At 41.3% G+C, this 17,174-nt stretch overlaps 1 protein-coding gene and 1 long non-coding RNA gene across 2 annotated transcripts; both read right to left on the reverse strand.

The window, feature by feature from the left end:
- Positions 1 to 1,802: 1,802 nt before the first annotated feature.
- LOC137391069 (uncharacterized) lies at positions 1,803 to 5,306 on the reverse strand. The gene is made up of 5 exons (XR_010978101.1): positions 4,100 to 5,306; positions 3,853 to 3,917; positions 2,879 to 3,335; positions 2,503 to 2,645; positions 1,803 to 2,006 (listed from the first exon to the last, which is right to left on the reverse strand). It is a non-coding gene; the product is annotated as an uncharacterized lncRNA (long non-coding RNA).
- Positions 5,307 to 7,844: 2,538 nt separating this feature from the next.
- On the reverse strand, positions 7,845 to 12,655 carry LOC137390922 (uncharacterized). Its single transcript, XM_068077237.1, has 6 exons — positions 12,392 to 12,655; positions 12,139 to 12,306; positions 10,578 to 10,735; positions 9,559 to 9,746; positions 9,002 to 9,148; positions 7,845 to 8,377 (listed from the first exon to the last, which is right to left on the reverse strand). The coding sequence occupies exons 1-6, from the start codon at positions 12,653 to 12,655 to the stop codon at positions 7,845 to 7,847; spliced, it is 1,458 nt and encodes a 485-aa protein (XP_067933338.1).
- Between the last annotated feature and the right edge of the window lie 4,519 nt (positions 12,656 to 17,174).

Here is a 17,174-nt window from a genome sequence, read left to right on the forward strand (position 1 = left end):
GATAAGGCTTATTTCTACCATCACCAAACCGGCACACTGACAGAAATAGGTAAAACTGACACACTAAATCTGGTCTCTCTGAACTACTCATCGACAGCCTTCCCACTTAATGGCACCATCATTCACAATCTTGTCTTACATGACTGGAAGGAATTCGGACACAAATATAGTTTAAATGACTTGCAGGGAGAAAATGCAAAACAAAAAGCCGTTCTCGAATATCTCGGCATCTCTTCTCACGTACATGCCGACCCGCAGCAACAGGCTGGAACCATGGCCCGGTCCATAGTTAAAAAGGGAACTTTTGCTTTTCTAACAAATTTAAAAGAAGTAGACCTAAAACAATTGTGGATTTTTGTTTGTTGTATCATTGTAACAATAAAAACCTTGTGGCTATTAATTAGAACATGTACTCGCTGTAAGTCTCTGTTGAAGGAACCAAAGCAGAGGCTAAATAACTATATGTGGGGTGGTGGCACTAATGGCTCGGGAGCAAGTACTAACCTCTCGGTGCAGGTCAACCAGCAGGGCGCTGGGGAAATCCGCCAGGACTCAGCTGAGGCGGAGGACCCCGCTGAGATGGCTCTCACGGCTCCGCCTCATCCTCCTTCCCGCAAGGATACTCCAATAACCAGTGAGTTGTATGAGGACGACCCGTCAAGAACGCTTCCACGTCCGACTCGGAGACCCAGGAGGGGCCGCCCCAGGCGGTCGGCTAGGTTCGCTCCAATTGTACATGACCTCCTCTGTGGCTCTTCCTCCTCACACCTGTCCTTGACCCGCTTGAAGGTGAACGGGACCCCGATGGACGCCCTGATCGATACTGGAGCCCAGGTGAGTACCATGACCCAGGAGCTCTGCAGCAGACTCGGCCTCTCCAGGTGGGTACGGAACAGTTGCAGGGCTATCCGCTCTGTAACAGGTAATGTAGTCAAGGGAATAGGCGAAGTGTATGCACCATTACAGTTTGAGCCGGAAGTGAGATGTAAGGGATTATTCTTGATACTAGCCAGTTGTCCCTACGACCTTATTATAGGCGTAGATAATCTTAAGAAGTTTGGTCACGTGGGGTTTGAATACACCTCCGGAAGGCTCAGACTAAGTTTTAATCCTCACCAGGTGCGTACACTTCGTGACCTTGATGTATTAATAACCGACAGGGTGGACACCGGTAAACAACTAGCCACATTACACACAGATTTAGTTTTCCCTCCTATGACAGATTCAAAATTTACAGTACCTTGCTCAGAATTTGGCGGGAAAGTCACCGTCCTATTTGAGCCGAGACATCTACATGAGGATTTGATCCTCTCAAGGTCAGTCAATCGAGCCGAGGGCCACTTTGGGTGCCGAGTAGTTAATACCAGTGAGAACCATGTGGTGGTGTACCGAGGCACGCCTTTGGGTGTGTTGGAGGCCCTTCCTGCCGAGGTTGTTTTGGACCAGTGCACACTGGACCCGGCAGTTTTGACTCCTCCAGGGGCGCCTCTCGAGGATGTGGTGTCCAAGGTAGACCTGTCCAAATCGGTTCTCACTGAAAATGAAAAGCATGATTTGCGAAAGTTCTTGCACACCAAATCAAGAGCTTTCGCCACACATGATTATGATTTAGGGAAAATCACGGGGTTAGCAGGTAGAGTATGTGATACGGGAGACACCTTACCCATCAAGAAAGCTCCCTATCGTTTGCCCGTCTCGCAGCGAGAACCGCTGGATCGTGAAATTCAGAGAATGTTACAGGCAGGTCTAATTGAGCCCGGAAACCAATCAGCATGGGCATCCCCGGTCCTATTAGTGAAGAAGAAGGAAGGAGCTTGGCGACTGTGCACAGACTATCGGGCGATCAACGCTGCCACCAAGAAACTGTGTCATCCTCTTCCACATCAAGACTCCGTGCGGGAGATGCTATCCGGACAGGGCCTGTACACAACTATCGACCTCCAGAAGGCGTATTGGCAATTGGAGTTGGACAGCGAGGAGGATAGAGACCGCTCAGCCTTCGTCACCTACAACAACGTATGGAGGTACCGATGTTTACCCTTTGGCATGACTAATGCACCCAGTGTATTTCAACGGGCTGTCTCAGTTATACTGGGAAATCTTTTGTGGGTAGAATGTCAGTGTTTTCTAGATGATATTTTAATCTTTTCACCCCCAAATTATGCTGAGCATAAAAGGCGGATTGGCAATGTTTTGGACAAGTTCATCCAGTATGGAGTTAAAATTAACCCTGCGAAATCTGTTTGGGCACGAGCTGAAGTGCAATACCTAGGGTACGTGTTTACTTCAGTAGGCAGTGAGCCCGCCCCTGGCTTAGTGGAAAAGATACACAAATTTCCCTCACCTCATGATTTACCCTCTTTACGCCGTGCACTAGGCATGTTAAATTTTTATCGAGCATATATCAGTAACTATAGTGAAAAAGCACAGCCACTAATAGACTTGTTGAAGAAAGATAGAACATTTACGTGGTCTAAAGAGTGTGAAGAAGCATTTACTTACCTGAAGGCGAGACTGGTCGAGTTTCCGGTGTTACGGTTTCCTAATTTCAGCCTCCCCTTTTTCTTACACACTGACAGCTCGGGTTATGCACTGGGGGCTCAGTTGTGCCAGTATGTCAAGGGTAAGTTGCATCCGGTGGCATACTATAGCAGAAGTTTAAACGAGACTGAACAGAGGTACAGCACATTCGAGCGAGAAGGCTTGGCCATCGTGGATGCTTGCACTCATTTTAGGCACCTGGTGCTGGGTTACCCCCTTACAGTGGTAACGGATCATGCACCCCTACAGTGGCTCATGACAGCAAATCATAAGAACTCTAGGCTGGCCAAGTATTCTTTGAAACTTCAGGAGTACAACTTAAAGGTAGTTTACAAACCTGGTAAGACACATGTAGTTCCCGACGCCTTGTCCAGAGCCATTTACACAACTGAAGGGTTCGTGGGCGCTACCGCTTTGTATTTGAATGCGTCTCCTACTGAGGTTGATGATTTTAGTAGGAGACAGAGAGAGGACCACTTCCTGGGACAGATTCTCGGCCTCCTACAAAGCGGGACCATTCCACACCAGCTGGACGTGACCCAGAAGCGACACCTCCAATTACATCGCGACAAGTACTCCGTCCATGGTCACGTGCTCTACTTCCATCCTGCCGGCAGCACTCGCCCGTTACTTTGCGTGCCTCATTCCATGCAGCTTGACGTGTTGCAGGCATACCATTCCGGTTTGTTTGGTTGCCATGTTGGGAGGAAGCGCACCCTCGGACGGCTAGCCCAGAAATACTACTGGCTGGGAATGCACCAGACCGTTGCTGCCTTCGTGGAAGCCTGTGTACTCTGCAATCAGAGAAAGAGAACTCATTCCAAGCCGGTGTACCCACTCCAGCCACTAGGATGCGAACGCCCCTTCGCTAGGGTGAGTACAGACATGCTTGGGCCACTACCTGTCACTCAGCAGGGCAATCGGTACATACTGGCATTTCAGTGTTGCTTCACAAAGTACGTGGTGGCAGTACCAGTGCCTGACAAGGCCAAGGCCACAGTGGCCGAGGCTTTGGTTCAGCACGTGATATTGCCACTAGGCATGCCAGGCGTCCTGCTGAGCGACAATGGTGGCGAATTTGTGAACGGGGTTATGAAGGAACTGACCTCCCTGTTGGGAATTGAGAAGAAAGAGACTACCCCCTTTCACCCGGCCACTAATGGCCTCATTGAGCGTTTCTTTTCCACTTACAGTAATCTGATGGCAACCATGGTCAGCTCATGCCAGGACGACTGGGATAAGCTGACCCCCTTTGTCATTCACAGTTATAATAATACCCAGCATGCCAGTACAGGTTTTACTCCCACTTACCTCCAGTGCGGGAGGGAAATTGACATTCCTTTTGATCTCTGTGTGCCTGCCTCTTTGCCTGAAACCTATAATGAAGATAAAAGCGTTGTCGAAACCACTCGTGAATTCTTAGCTGTAGCATGGCGTTTGGCAAGTGACAATATTGAAAGTGCTCAGCGCACGTACAAATTCTACCATGATATGCATGCTAGGCAACACAAATATGTGGTAGGAGATACAGTCTATGTCTTAGTACCTCGCACCCTACCTGGGAAAGTGAAGAAATTCACGTCTCAGTTCCACGGCCCTTATGTCTTGACTGGCTTGAGAGGATTAAATGCCCGTGTTAAAGCTATGAATGTAGACGGTAATCCTACCGGAGTAGAGTTTGTTGTCCACTTAGAGCGCCTAAAAAGGGCTGCTTCTCCACTTGCACAATTTGTTAAACCTGCCTACGTGTCCAAAACGTTAATCCCTACACCAGACGGCCACGTAGATAATACCCTTTCAGACGGGCACGTGAATAACCAGTCACGCGCTCCTCAGCCTAAGCCCAGGAACCATACGTATAACCTGCGGTCCAATACGCAGTGACACTCTCTTTTCTTTTAGTTTTTTTGTGTATAATCATTTATGCGTATACATATTAACTTTGAGTTTGCGTACGATAGCGTAGTCCCTTCCTATTGGTTAGCTAATTTCCATTTAGCATTGTATGCCCTTCGTAGCTATGCCGTCACGCTCAGTGACCGCGGCTTACGCCTGCTTGCCCTTGTTGTATGTATAACCCTTGAATTCTCGAACGCTACCCATGCAAATAAATTTTATTGTGAGTAATAAGTCACAAGTATGGATATAGAAGAAAGCTATGCTGATTTATTGTATCTTGTAAAAACTTATCAGAAGCTACAAAAATGCTTCACAAAAAGAGGTGATGGTTTAATCCGTAGAACTATGTACGTGGGGTAGAATCCTGACGCTCGGTGATTGTTTATATTTTATTCGTTGTTTATTCCCTCTTGGTTTATCCTTTATACTTTGTTTCTCTTTGTGCCCGCCATTCATGGTGCCTTGATATGGATTTTTGCGCTTTGTTTGCGCAGCCTTGCCGGTCTCGGATGCCACTGTGTTTATTATTCCTGATGTGGCTGCACCTGTCAAACATGAAATTTATTATAACACTCTCGACTCAGTTCATAAGGCGAGCGTAGGAACGTTCACGCTTGGTTGATTTTGGCAATACTCCTTAGTAATTATCCGGACTAACTATTCTAACCCAATCAATGTTGTAGCACAATGGCGTACCCTATACAAGTAGGTTATCGCCACAGCCTGACCGTGTTTTAATTTAATCTGGTACACTCATGTTATGTTCATCGAGTGACCCAGCTGGTGGGCCACTACAACCACTTTCTATGACCTTATACTTTATATTATGCCATGTAGTCCCTTGTCACAGATACATGTAGAATATTTTAACAGTACTAACCTGATGAGGTGGTAAATGGGGGGGATCCGTAAGATCCCAGTAGCGTGGGTGAAGGGAGGTGATAGGTATCGTTGCAGGAAGGGGAGCCGAGGGAGGCTCGCGGCTCTTCCGGTGTAGCTCTTCGTCATGGCTGTCGGTAAATCTGGTTAGCGTTTGACGAAAAGTGGTAAGAAAGGAGGAAAGGAGATGCCCCGGAGGAGGCCAAATACGAATACGAACGAGAAGATGTGGCACCCCGTAGGGTCCAGGTACGGGAATGCAAGTTGCAAAAGGATGACACACGACAAAAACCTTGCTGCCGAACCACCGACGGGGGTGGCGCCTATCCAGCATACTTTACTGAGATTAATTTGAATTGTTGGTTTGAATAGTAATAATGTTTTTAGTTGAAACTGGAAGTAAGCTGAGCACAGTTGCATTACATGAATTTTATGAATGAATTTTCTTAACGGATTTAATTTTAAACAAATTGTAAACACGTTTAACCATGGAACCTTTTGGAAGAAGAGGCCTGGCTTTGGCCATTCGCATGCCATAATCATGGTTTAAGTTATAGGTTCCTACCCCTCCCCGCTTGGGTTGGCCTTGAGGAGACAGGACCTTGAGATAAAACTTTGAGACTGCATGCAGACATTGTCGATGCCTTACGACCCACCACAGCCCATAGCCACAATATGTCTGTCCTTCAATGACCTTATGAGGCCTGTTCTACCACTGAGGGAGGCTTCTAAGTCATGAGAGCCATTGTCTCTGACCCGCCTCCCTCCAAATGAGTGAGTAAACAATATCTCGTGCAAGAGGAATGCTAGAGGTAGCAGCCAAAGTCACCCACCCTGCCAGATAAAAAAAAAGAAAAAGAAAAAAGAAATATATATATATGGGAGGAACACTTGTGCTGCTGTTTGTTTTTTTTATTACTGTTAGGCGCAGAGAACCAGGAAGTTGCCCACTGCGCCAGCTGTCTACCTTATCTACACTATCCGAGCTATCTTAACCTTCTACACTATCCAAACTACCTATATCTTCTACACTATCCAAACCACCTATATCGTCTACATTGTCCCAGCTATCTAGATCTACCTGGCCTGCCTGACACTAAACTGGAGGTTAGAGGAAGGTCAACCCCCAGGACAGTTGGTTAACGAGGCAAGTGTACGCCAATAACGTGAAGTGGATTGGTGTGTGGATAAAATCTTTGTTTGTCTAAGTTGGTTTTGTGATTTTTTTTTATGGCTTTCTATGTTTTTTGTTTTGGTTTTCTTTCTTATATGGTTTGTTTTTCTTTTGGTATTCCGTACATTTGGTTAGAGTTTTTGCTTCGCCTTTGTGAGAACTTTTACTCCTGTAGTTTGTGTATTTTGTTTTAGCCTGGCAGTCGGCTCTGGAGGACGGATAACCAACCCGGGTAGAGTTCGTGAATGTGGACGAATTGGGAGTCATGCAACCCTGCGCTTATTTACCAGCCACCCCTGAGTGTACCAGAGAAACTATATATCACCAACGATCGTGGGATTGTCCATATACATATATATATATATCAAATACGAACTACCATGTCCTTGTGTGGAGTCGTCTCCCGTGCCGTTCGACTGGCGGATGGGGGAGGTGTAAGGTTCCCACGGATCCGAATTCCCACGATCGAAACGGATCTCAACATGACACTCATCCGAACATTTATACAGATTTACTTAACCAGCAGATACCCCTCACACCAACAAACTGACATTCTAAAGACCATCTATCAACGATTCACATGAACATAGAAATACTCCGCCTAGGGTTGCATGACTATGTAAAATTTATCTAACCGAAGTAAATTAACTCTACCCATCTTGGCTCTCCGTTTTCCGAGCTTTATGGTTTCAAGCAACCATAAAGCTATTTCCCATTTACCATAGTGTTATATTTTTAGTATATCTTATTCCTCAAACATTTTAATCCGAACAAGGCGTGGCCTCACTTTTTATATATATATGGCCCCTTCATTGTTATCCAGGGAGCTTGTTGTATTAACCTCTGGAGGAACATATATTATCATTTTATTCTATTTTTTTGAGACTTCTACTACACACTCTCTCTCTCTCGACGCCAGGTATTTACCAACTGTGTTTCAGTTCCTCATTTTAACAGCCATTGTCTAACTTTTTAATTAACTTTTAAACTTGTGTTCATTTTATTGTATAATTAATAAATTATTCTTGCTTTGGCTTCCTTGTAAAATAACTAGCTGATTGAACCAACCGCAAACTAATCATCGATAATCTCAAGAGAGAACAACTTCCAAAGAATCAGGTCAAATTAAAAACATAAAGATTGCCTCTATTTTTGGGCAAATCTTTACAGAGCCATCTTCTTTAAAAACAAAAAAGTATGATTTTTTTATGTCTGTCACCATCATTTGTCCCTGAACCTGGCTATAATATGCACTTTTGTGTTCTAGCCTTGCAGCTCCATTAACTATGTGCAGGTAAGGGAGGCAATCAACGTCTTTAGCTGGACATTTTATTTCCACAAGTCTAGTCTCTTAGCAATCGCAGGAACAAATGCCATCTGGACTAGCTCCGATAAATTGCAGTTTTTTATGAATAAAAAGACCACAAGAATTAATTTTTACATTTTGGTGTCCTTGCAGTAGCAGTAGTTTCAAGTTTTCTAAAGCTAATGGCTTTAATTTGGCTCCCTTTAATATTTGAGACAAATGTAGCAATTTAGGAGGATTGATGATGCTTTCTACTAATTTTGAGCAATTTGTTGATGGACTGCGTTTTAGGGACTCCATTCTTGTGTGAATTTTGTAAAAATTCGATGCTGTCACTCGACCTCTCCTCAGTCTTCTCCAATTTTCATTTTCAGATTGTCCTCTGGTAAAAACTTTTATATCAAAAATTTGTTGATCGCTCAAAACGCATTTAGTAATAAGTTTATCTACAGTAGCTACAGTCTTGGCTGCATCAGCAATACTGCAAATGGAACTGATCCAAATGTCTGGAGAGTCATTGTCATTAGGCAGTATAGTGTCATCATCAATGGGCTGAGATGCACTGGTTTTGAGTTTCCCTGTAAACAAAGACAAAAATGTCATACACATATGATTCTCATTGTGATTACTATTCCAGTCAAAAGCAGACTAATTAAACACCTGAATGTATTCTGTTGTGATTGGTAGTCAAATTATGTAATTTTGATAAGCTTGTGGTGGGAAGAGAAGAAAGATGCAAACAAGTGTACTAGATGATTTCACAATTGCGGGGAAAATAGTACTTTCCCAATAAGAATCTGAAATGCAGGTTAAGCTCGAAAAGTGTTGATTTTATGTCTTTCATTACATGAGGATTCTAGTTGGGTGTATCACTGCAGGTACCTTGCAAAATTATTAACCAGTGAAATTTGTATATAAAGTATTGCAAGTATTGTTTTTGTTAAAAATTTCAAAAATTTAATTATAAGTATTTTGTCACGGATTATGTGAATCACACATGGCCCAACTATAGGATGGCAGCAGCTAGTCCAGATAAATAAGTTCTGCAGCTGTAATGCCATTTTTTTCCACTACATTTGGAAATTTTATATAACACTTAATGTCGTTTGCAGTACCGGTTTGCAGTTAGTGTATTTTGCTCCAGAGTCATAAAATTTTCTGAACAAATTAGGCTAAAAATCGTGACAATAAGTGGTGTACACCTGGCAAAAACAGCAGTGCTGTCGGTACTGCTGACCGCATTGATTCTACAAAATCTTTGAAATGGCATGTGACACCTGGCTCATTGAGTGTCTCCCCAAACTTTACCCTGCTAGTTGTACTCTTTTTGATCGATTTTTCCTTGCCACCTGAAATGATATCAACAATTAGACATTTACAAAGATAAGTAGAGCAGTTTACTGCCTAATCCAAAAATCTTCACTCTGTAGTTAGCAATCAATGCTTGCATAGTGAGAGAATGATACAGATTATCATGCCATTTCTCCACTTATGGCAGTCAGTAGCCTTGATGCTACAGTTTGCGACCACGTAATTGAAAACTAAAATATTTAAACACAAAAAGATGTTGTGTAGTACATGATGACCTGCTGTACATTTATTGTTTGTGATTATCTATGAATATAGTGATTTAGCAGCTGATTTAAATCTTTGTTAAGCATTCTTTCGTATGTTCTATGGCCATTATATAGCAAGTGCTGAGACAATATTGTAATACAACTTTCAATGATTACATAGCTTGAATTTTGTTAGTACTAACCTTTGCCAGATTTGTGGCTTGGTTTCTTAAAACTCATATCAGCTACTTTCATAAAGACAGTCTTTCTTGAAGATGGTCCTTTCCAGGCACAGGCAGTATTCGTGCAGGCTGGATTTGATATATCGAGCCTGAATGCACTCTCAATTTTAAACATGAGGGCTGCTATATGGTTGCATGTCTGGCTCAGACTAAAATTGTAAACATCATGATATTGCAGTTGCTAGTTATAATACTGTAATGCATTATTTGTTACACATTTTTGCTAACTATTTACAAATCTAATATTCTAACTATTTTTTTTAACTTAACAGTTTCAATAAAACAATAGAGCCATATCTCTGATTTATGTTTATTGTTTTGAATGTGCCATTGTTATTTTTTAAATATTTTACAGTTTAAAAATCAGAAGGTTATAATAAACAGTTACTTTATATAAGAACAACAGTCATCGACATAAACATCACACATACTATAATTCAGTTGCACTAACTTTTGTGTTTATACTATATAAAAGATTTAGAACTACACTGATTGTACATAAAAATCAATGAGTTAAGTCCAAACTTGATACATTTTGCGAAAGATTTTGACATTAAAAATCATCTAGACACTAAAACCAAATAAACTTGACAGACATGGCAATACCAAACCCATGCACAATCTAGAAACTCAGTTTTCTAACATCTGCACCAAACTGCACCAAATTTTGCTCATTTGGCCAGGATATCTTTGTTTGCCTCTAAAGAGAGTAATAATAGTATAGCTTGGTTATAGATGGTCAGCGGAGCATCATTTTAATATAGACAATAAATTGTATTATAATAATAGATGACCAAAGCTCTTAAATTAACCCTCACACTATCAACATATTACTTGAATTTCTAAGCAATGTTGAAATGTAATTTCATATTTGATATACATGTAGATGGAGCAATATACTTTAAATAGCTTCTTTCATCATTAATGGCACACACATGCAATGTAATGTAAAAAACTCAGTATATTTTTATATGGCTTACCCGGCAACACAGGAGCAAAATGCTGATTGCACCACTCCACTACTTTTCGGAACCTTAATCCACTGAGAATGAGGAATGTCATTCGCTCGTTGACTTGGTGTACAAGTGCTTTTGAAATAGCAGGCATCTGTATCTCTGATGTCATGGAAAAACACTTCCTGGATCCAGTTATTGAAGAAATAGCTGTATGCTTTTCCGGTTTTATAGCTCTTTAAAGCATCACTTGAAAGGAAATGCCCATTTTTTGAACAAATCGCACTATTTCATTGTAACAAAGAGGTGGCCATTTGTTCATACCCTCCTGTTCCCCAATCCAAGTTTTCAATTTATTCGGATCACCAGCTTTCACTCCTACTTGCAGTAACGCCTTGTAATCTAATTTTTTAGAAATCTTGCTGTTTTAATGTTGGTTCTTCAGAGACATTAGTATTATACAAGAAATATACCCTTGAACAGAGCTCAAGACGAGTGCCCGAGATGCCGCATGCACGTTTGTGACAGTACTCCTTTAGAGCATCAGTTGTCCATGTCTGCACTTCTTAAAGACTTATTAGTTGAGTTTCAAACAAAGTCGAATTGCAATCGATGTCCATTTTGTGACAGAATGCCAAAGAATGAGAAAATACTAAATTGAATCGGGTATTATAGCAAAGTTTCAATGAGAAAATGAAATTAATGTCCATGTCAAACTGTTTGTTTAGGTTTATTAGTGCACTTATGTCATAAATGTTTACCTCATTAACCACATATAAACAAGGTAAACTAGTACTGAAAGAAATAGTGAACTGGTGCATTTCGGCCAGAAGTTATTTTTTCAACTTTTCTTTCAATTGGTATGTGGTACATCAAGAGACAATACTCACATAACAGGCTGAATTAGCAAGTGCTAACAATGTTGGATGTCTGAACGATAGTACCAGATACCACATAGTGGTTATTTCTTAATTGGTTACCCAGTGCAGCGCACCCATTGATGCGCTATTTATACTAGAAGAACTTGTGAGCCTGATGTGTTTGCTTTGATGGCTAAGTTGTTGATTTTTGTTTCTGTTGATATATATGCAGCTAGGCCAGGGCATTTTTGAAAATATTTTGCAGAATATTCTAACAATGTAAAATCTAGCGTTCAATATTATTTGTGCATATTTTCCACAACCAAAAGCTATACGGCCTGTTGCAGCATTAAGAGCATCTGAATACTAGACTGATGGCTGCAAGCTGTTATATCATATTCTTCAATTCATTACTAACAGAATATACCCTTTTGAAGGAGACAACTCTAATATAGCAATGGGGGAAAATTTATGTGAGAAAAAGGGTCTATTTGCCTTTTTCTCAAATCTTTCAAAAGAAAAAAGCCTATGACCTACAGGAGGAAGTAAACCTTACTATGATGTTGACTTATTCTGTCTTTACTGATGCTTCTCTTCAACTTCTGCTCATCTTTCATGCAACTATTTCTTCTTACCTACAACCAAAATACATTTGCAATCTAAATACTTCCGTCTACTATTATTGAATACTACTATGTATAATACTCGCACTTCACCATACCTCTGACTTGGGCACCAAATTTTCCGGCCGCATAGGTTACTCCGTCTTTATGCCGCTGTCTTTGTTGCTCAGTAACTCTGCGATGTAGTTTCGACTTTCTTTGGCTGCTACTGACGATCTTTCTCTTCAATCTGTGCTCATCTTTTATCTTTTGCATGCGGCAATGACTTCTCACCTACAAGCAAACCAAAATACTTTTGTACCCTAAATACTTCAGGCCTACCGCTATTGAAGACCATCACAGCCATCGTTGCACTGACTGTCACCGCACGCTTACGATGCCACTGGGTCTTCGGGCAACTTCGCCAGATTTCCACATTCAAACACTCATTCGCATTCTGCGTATCCACATTCGCACACCACTCCAACAATCTCTTGTCTGACAATTTCTCGTACACAGGCAGAATCATACTCAACATAGCATTCGGTAAGTCAGGTTTCGAAGGCGACTTGCTGGGATTCTTATACCAACACCAGCTATCAGAAGGGCAATAATCATGCTGCGGGTGCGAGGCATCAGACATGATGTGATACGGCGCGGCCAAAATTTGTCTTTTCATTTCATAAATTTTAGCCGGATTCCGACATATGTCGTTGCAATAAGACTGCAAAGAGGTCATCTAATTTTCCGTAAGCTTGCCTTTCCTGGAAACAGGCGTCGCCGGTTTATTATATGAATCTTTGACTTTTTGCAAACGAGTCGTCAAATGCTTAGCAACATGATTTATGCACTCCTTGACGCTTACATTACCATACACATTCAGACTACACACCGCATCATACGATGCAGTCACCATCACTAAGAAAAACAGTATAACGTAAAGGCCCTGTTGTAGATCTCTGCCAGATGATCTTTGCTGCTTCTTTCTCCATAGCATCGCTCGAGCCATCATGGTTCTTCTTACAAGCATCTTGGTGTTTCTTCCAGAACTCGTTGTAATCACTGTCATCCTTCGGTCCTTTATCATATACCTGGCAGTAGTTTGACATCACTTCAAAGTCTACAACATATCCAGTAAGAACATCTATAGCAACAAATACACCATTGCGTGAAGTATGTCCACGCTTCTGCCATGTACCGTCGCAACTCACAGCTATAGCTACAGTATCTACATCAGTACTACGTGAATCAAGCTTTAGATACTCCGCCTTTACAATATCCCTAATGATTCTAAGATGCTCCTTTAAAGCTGTAGAACATGCAGTAGCTAACTTACCTAACTTAGCGAAGTATGAATTACTCGTAATAGGCAGTGATAAATTTAAATCCGAAATAAAGCTACACGCTTGGTCCTAACCTCCCCCCCATTACTCTTACAAGAATAAACAAACCTATCATTTATATCATAAGCCTTACCATTTACCACACTCGGAGATGTGTGCTGCGACATAACTATGGTCTTACAATCATTACAGATTTGCGACATACCAAATACCTTATCAGTCTCAACTAACCCTACATTAGTACAACAGACGAAACAAATTATATGAGATACTGAGCTATATAAAGACTCCATGCTCACTACCCTAAAGCTACTTGCGCTGACACTGCTTGCGGCGGTATCACCAGAAGTAGTGTCAGTGTCAGCACCAGCAGAAATAGATGAGCTAGCAAGATACTTCCTGAATGTCTCCAGCTTGCGCTTGGACGCAGAAACTGGAGCAGCAGCAGAATCTGAAGCAGGATCTGGATCAGCACAAACTGGAGCATAGGATGTAAATGTTGATGGTGCTGATGAGAGAAGAGATGTACTCGGCGGTGTTGTGGTCGCATCAACTTGCTACAAATAAAAAATAGTTTATGCTTAGAAATTATTAGTTGCAAATAATTAATTTTTACTGCTGCGACTTCATATTTATTTTGGGTTCATATTCTGCGATGTATATAGCATACTGAAGCACCGTAGCTAACTTTACCACTGATAAAAAGGCCTAATAGGAAACCTTCAACGCCAATGTTTTGTAGCAAGTAGCATAACATCAACTCAGTATCATCAATACATAACCAATATTTTATAATAGGTACTATTTTAATTGTTTGGTTAGCCTAATGAAATGGATAGTAGCTGAAAGATTTCTAGTACCGAATTAAAACTAGTCATAGTAACTAAAAATTGAATCGAAAAAATTACTAATAAAAAATAGCAAAACGATAATACTAACCTCGTCATCAGTCTTTTTAGATGGAAAGACTCGTTATCTTTTCTTCTTCCCGAGCGCATTGGCCGAATAAGACTTCGCCATATCGTAAGTGTAAATCAAAATCACTGGTTATAGAGCGTGTCTCAGGGCTTTGCAAAATGCGTGTAGCTTGGACTTTGGTCAGAGACAAAAGAAATGAACACAGCGATGTTTACAATCGCTACCTACATGTACGTCACTGGCATTTCATTGGTCAATGTCCATTATACGTCGATTTCATTTGATATGAAAAAAGCAGCATGTACTTCATAACAAAGGGAGTGTCTTTCAGTTAGCAACTCCTCTACTTGTAGATCTTTCTCTTCTAGATAAGCTCGACACCTTTTCCGCCCCTTGAGCTCCACAGCAGGTAACGAAAACGTTTCTGTACACTTTAGGAGCTTGCATGCCACAATCTTGCTGGAAGAGTTATCCAACAAAGTGTAGAAACTGTATGTAGCTACAAGGAGAACCCGATATTGAAACATTCGGTCCACAGATCAAGTTTGCTAAGCATAAAAAGTTACACAACAAAGATGTTACCTGAATGTCCAATGCTGTGGAAACAGGCATCGCCACTCACTCTGATGGATTCTCCCTGTGGTGTTGATGAACCTCATCCAGCATATTAGCTGTCACACTTGTAATAGCCTGCTGTAAATCACATCACAAAACATCTAAACCTCACACCATAGAATACAATAATGTTGATACAATTTGAAACTCGAGTTGAGATAAAACTTACCCCATGTAGACATACACTTTGATGTCTGGTATGTATTTAATGTCGGCATTGCGATGTTTGTGATGCTGCAGTGATGCTGTGGAGCATATGGCGGCACAAATAAGGTTGATCACTGGAAACCTTGTCAGAGTTTGACCAAGTTATTGCGTAGTCACAGGTGAAGCAACGAGTGAGGTAGCGAATGTATGCCCCATGTCTATCCATCAATTCCACAGCACTGTGACCCACACACATAGGGCATACTTCAAGGAGTTTTTGAAGCTTGCTATGTTCCACAATATGTTTTAGCTGTTTCAGCCAAGGTTGCTCACTGTGAATACCAACAAAATATACTTGCAATAAGGAAGAAAAATTGAAACCTTACAATTGGAAACATTTAAAAAATCAATTAATTTTACAGTTAATAAACAGTAAAAATTTTCTCAGCAACTAGCAACTACAAAATATCTAGCAGACCTATACAGTTTGGCATGAGGCAATTAAGTGAGAGCCTAATCCTTCATCAGTCCTGTCTTCCCCTATCATGTTGTCGATTTGGCCGACATGAACAGCAGATGTGTCAATTTGAGTTATAGAGCGTGTCTGAGAGCTTTGCAAAATGTGTGTAGCTTGGAACTTGGTCAGAGACATGAGGAATGAAAACAGCGATGTTTACAATCGCTATCTACGTCACAGGCATTTCATTGGTCAATGTCCATTTTACCGTCGATTTCATTTGATAAGAAAAAAGCAGATCCGAAGCAAATCAAACCGGCTGGTTTGATTTGTTTCAAAGTGATCCCTTTTGGCGGGAACAAAAAGGCTTTAACTCTTTATAGGTTGATTGAACGTGAATGTCAGCAGTACCATTGGAGAGACCGCGTGTTGGGCTCTCATTTGGTATATGGATTACATTTGATATGGGCGATAAGAAGCCAATTTTTATGCAAATAAAGAGGTCGTAAGGGCCGCATTTTTGCGGTTTTCTTGCGGTGTGTATTATTACAGGGTGTCAATAAAAGGCTTCTTGTAAAGTTTTGCTTTAATTTCTGTCAATAAAATGCATACCTATTAAAAGAGCACATTCTACTTCTTACAGTGCTTCATAAATCTGTAATATAGAAGTTTTGACAAAAATTGAAAAATTGTCATGGCATCCTGTGTGCCTCCTGGTGAAATAAAACAAATAAACATGAGCCATCAACTCATTTCAAATAGCTTACGAAAGAATTGTCCTAAGAATTAATTGGGGTGTTGATAACTCAGTTAGAAAACCACCTTTCTGCCGGTAGCAAACCTGGCAATCAGCCTGTGCAGCGCCCGTTGCTCCACTCTACGGGTCTTCAGGAAACTATTGCCAGGTGTCATCACGCGGCATTCTCCGGAGGAATTGAGAATTCCAGCTCGACTCTAAAGACCGCTCTGAGGCTTGGAAGCCAGAATGATAGTACATTTTAGGTGGTACTCATTCCGCGGTAACGAGGTTCTCAGAGTGGGCGCCCAAGTAGGGAACCCCAGCCATGAAAGCAAACTTTGACAAAGTGCTGGGGCTTAGTAACCGATGGTAAGCAGTGAAACCAATATGCGTTCCTCAATGTAATTGTTTTTATTCTATAAATTTGGTGATAGCAGATTTATGCACATTAATCATGCGATTTTAAAAATCGAAGCAGCGTGTAAATAGTTATTCACACTCATGAAAACCACAATTAGTTTGTTAGCCACAGGTGTAGTCATCATGTGGCTTAGCTTGAATAAAAGTAAAATAATAAAATGACAATGCAGTAAAAATGAGTACCACCTCGAGTTGATCTAGAATTCTCAAAGTCGTTGAGTGTCTTGATCACCATAGCAGAAGCCCTTGAACACATGGTCTGCAAGTTCTTCTATATCATCTGTTGGTCGGAAAAGAGCGCGAATCGTTCACACCAAGCAGGCAGGTAAAGGCCGTCGCTCACCACAACGAGTTTGCGGCATAAGCCAAAACACGAGATTGCGTTACGCACACAACCTTTTCCGAGCATTTGGCAATGGCTCTCCAAATGGGAATAGATTGTCTACCAAAACAATTATTGAAAAACAATTGTTGATCATCGAAATAGTCTCAATTTTTATATAATAAAATGATAAAACTAATA

The sequence above is a fragment of the Watersipora subatra genome, chromosome 3, assembly GCF_963576615.1.
Source record: "Watersipora subatra chromosome 3, tzWatSuba1.1, whole genome shotgun sequence".
In the NCBI taxonomy this organism is placed as follows: domain Eukaryota; kingdom Metazoa; phylum Bryozoa; class Gymnolaemata; order Cheilostomatida; family Watersiporidae; genus Watersipora; species Watersipora subatra.

Coding starts and splice junctions, on each gene's coding strand:
- LOC137390922 (XM_068077237.1), bottom strand. CDS start 12,655: ATGTCTGATGCCTCGCACCCGCAGCATGATTATTGCCCTTCTGATAGC. Junction 10,736..12,138: donor CCGGAAAATTTGGTGCCCAA/GTCAGAGGTATG, acceptor AACTGGATCCAG/GAAGTGTTTTTCCATGACAT. Junction 9,747..10,577: donor TTTTGCTCCTGTGTTGCCGG/GTAAGCCATATA, acceptor TTACAATTTTAG/TCTGAGCCAGACATGCAACC.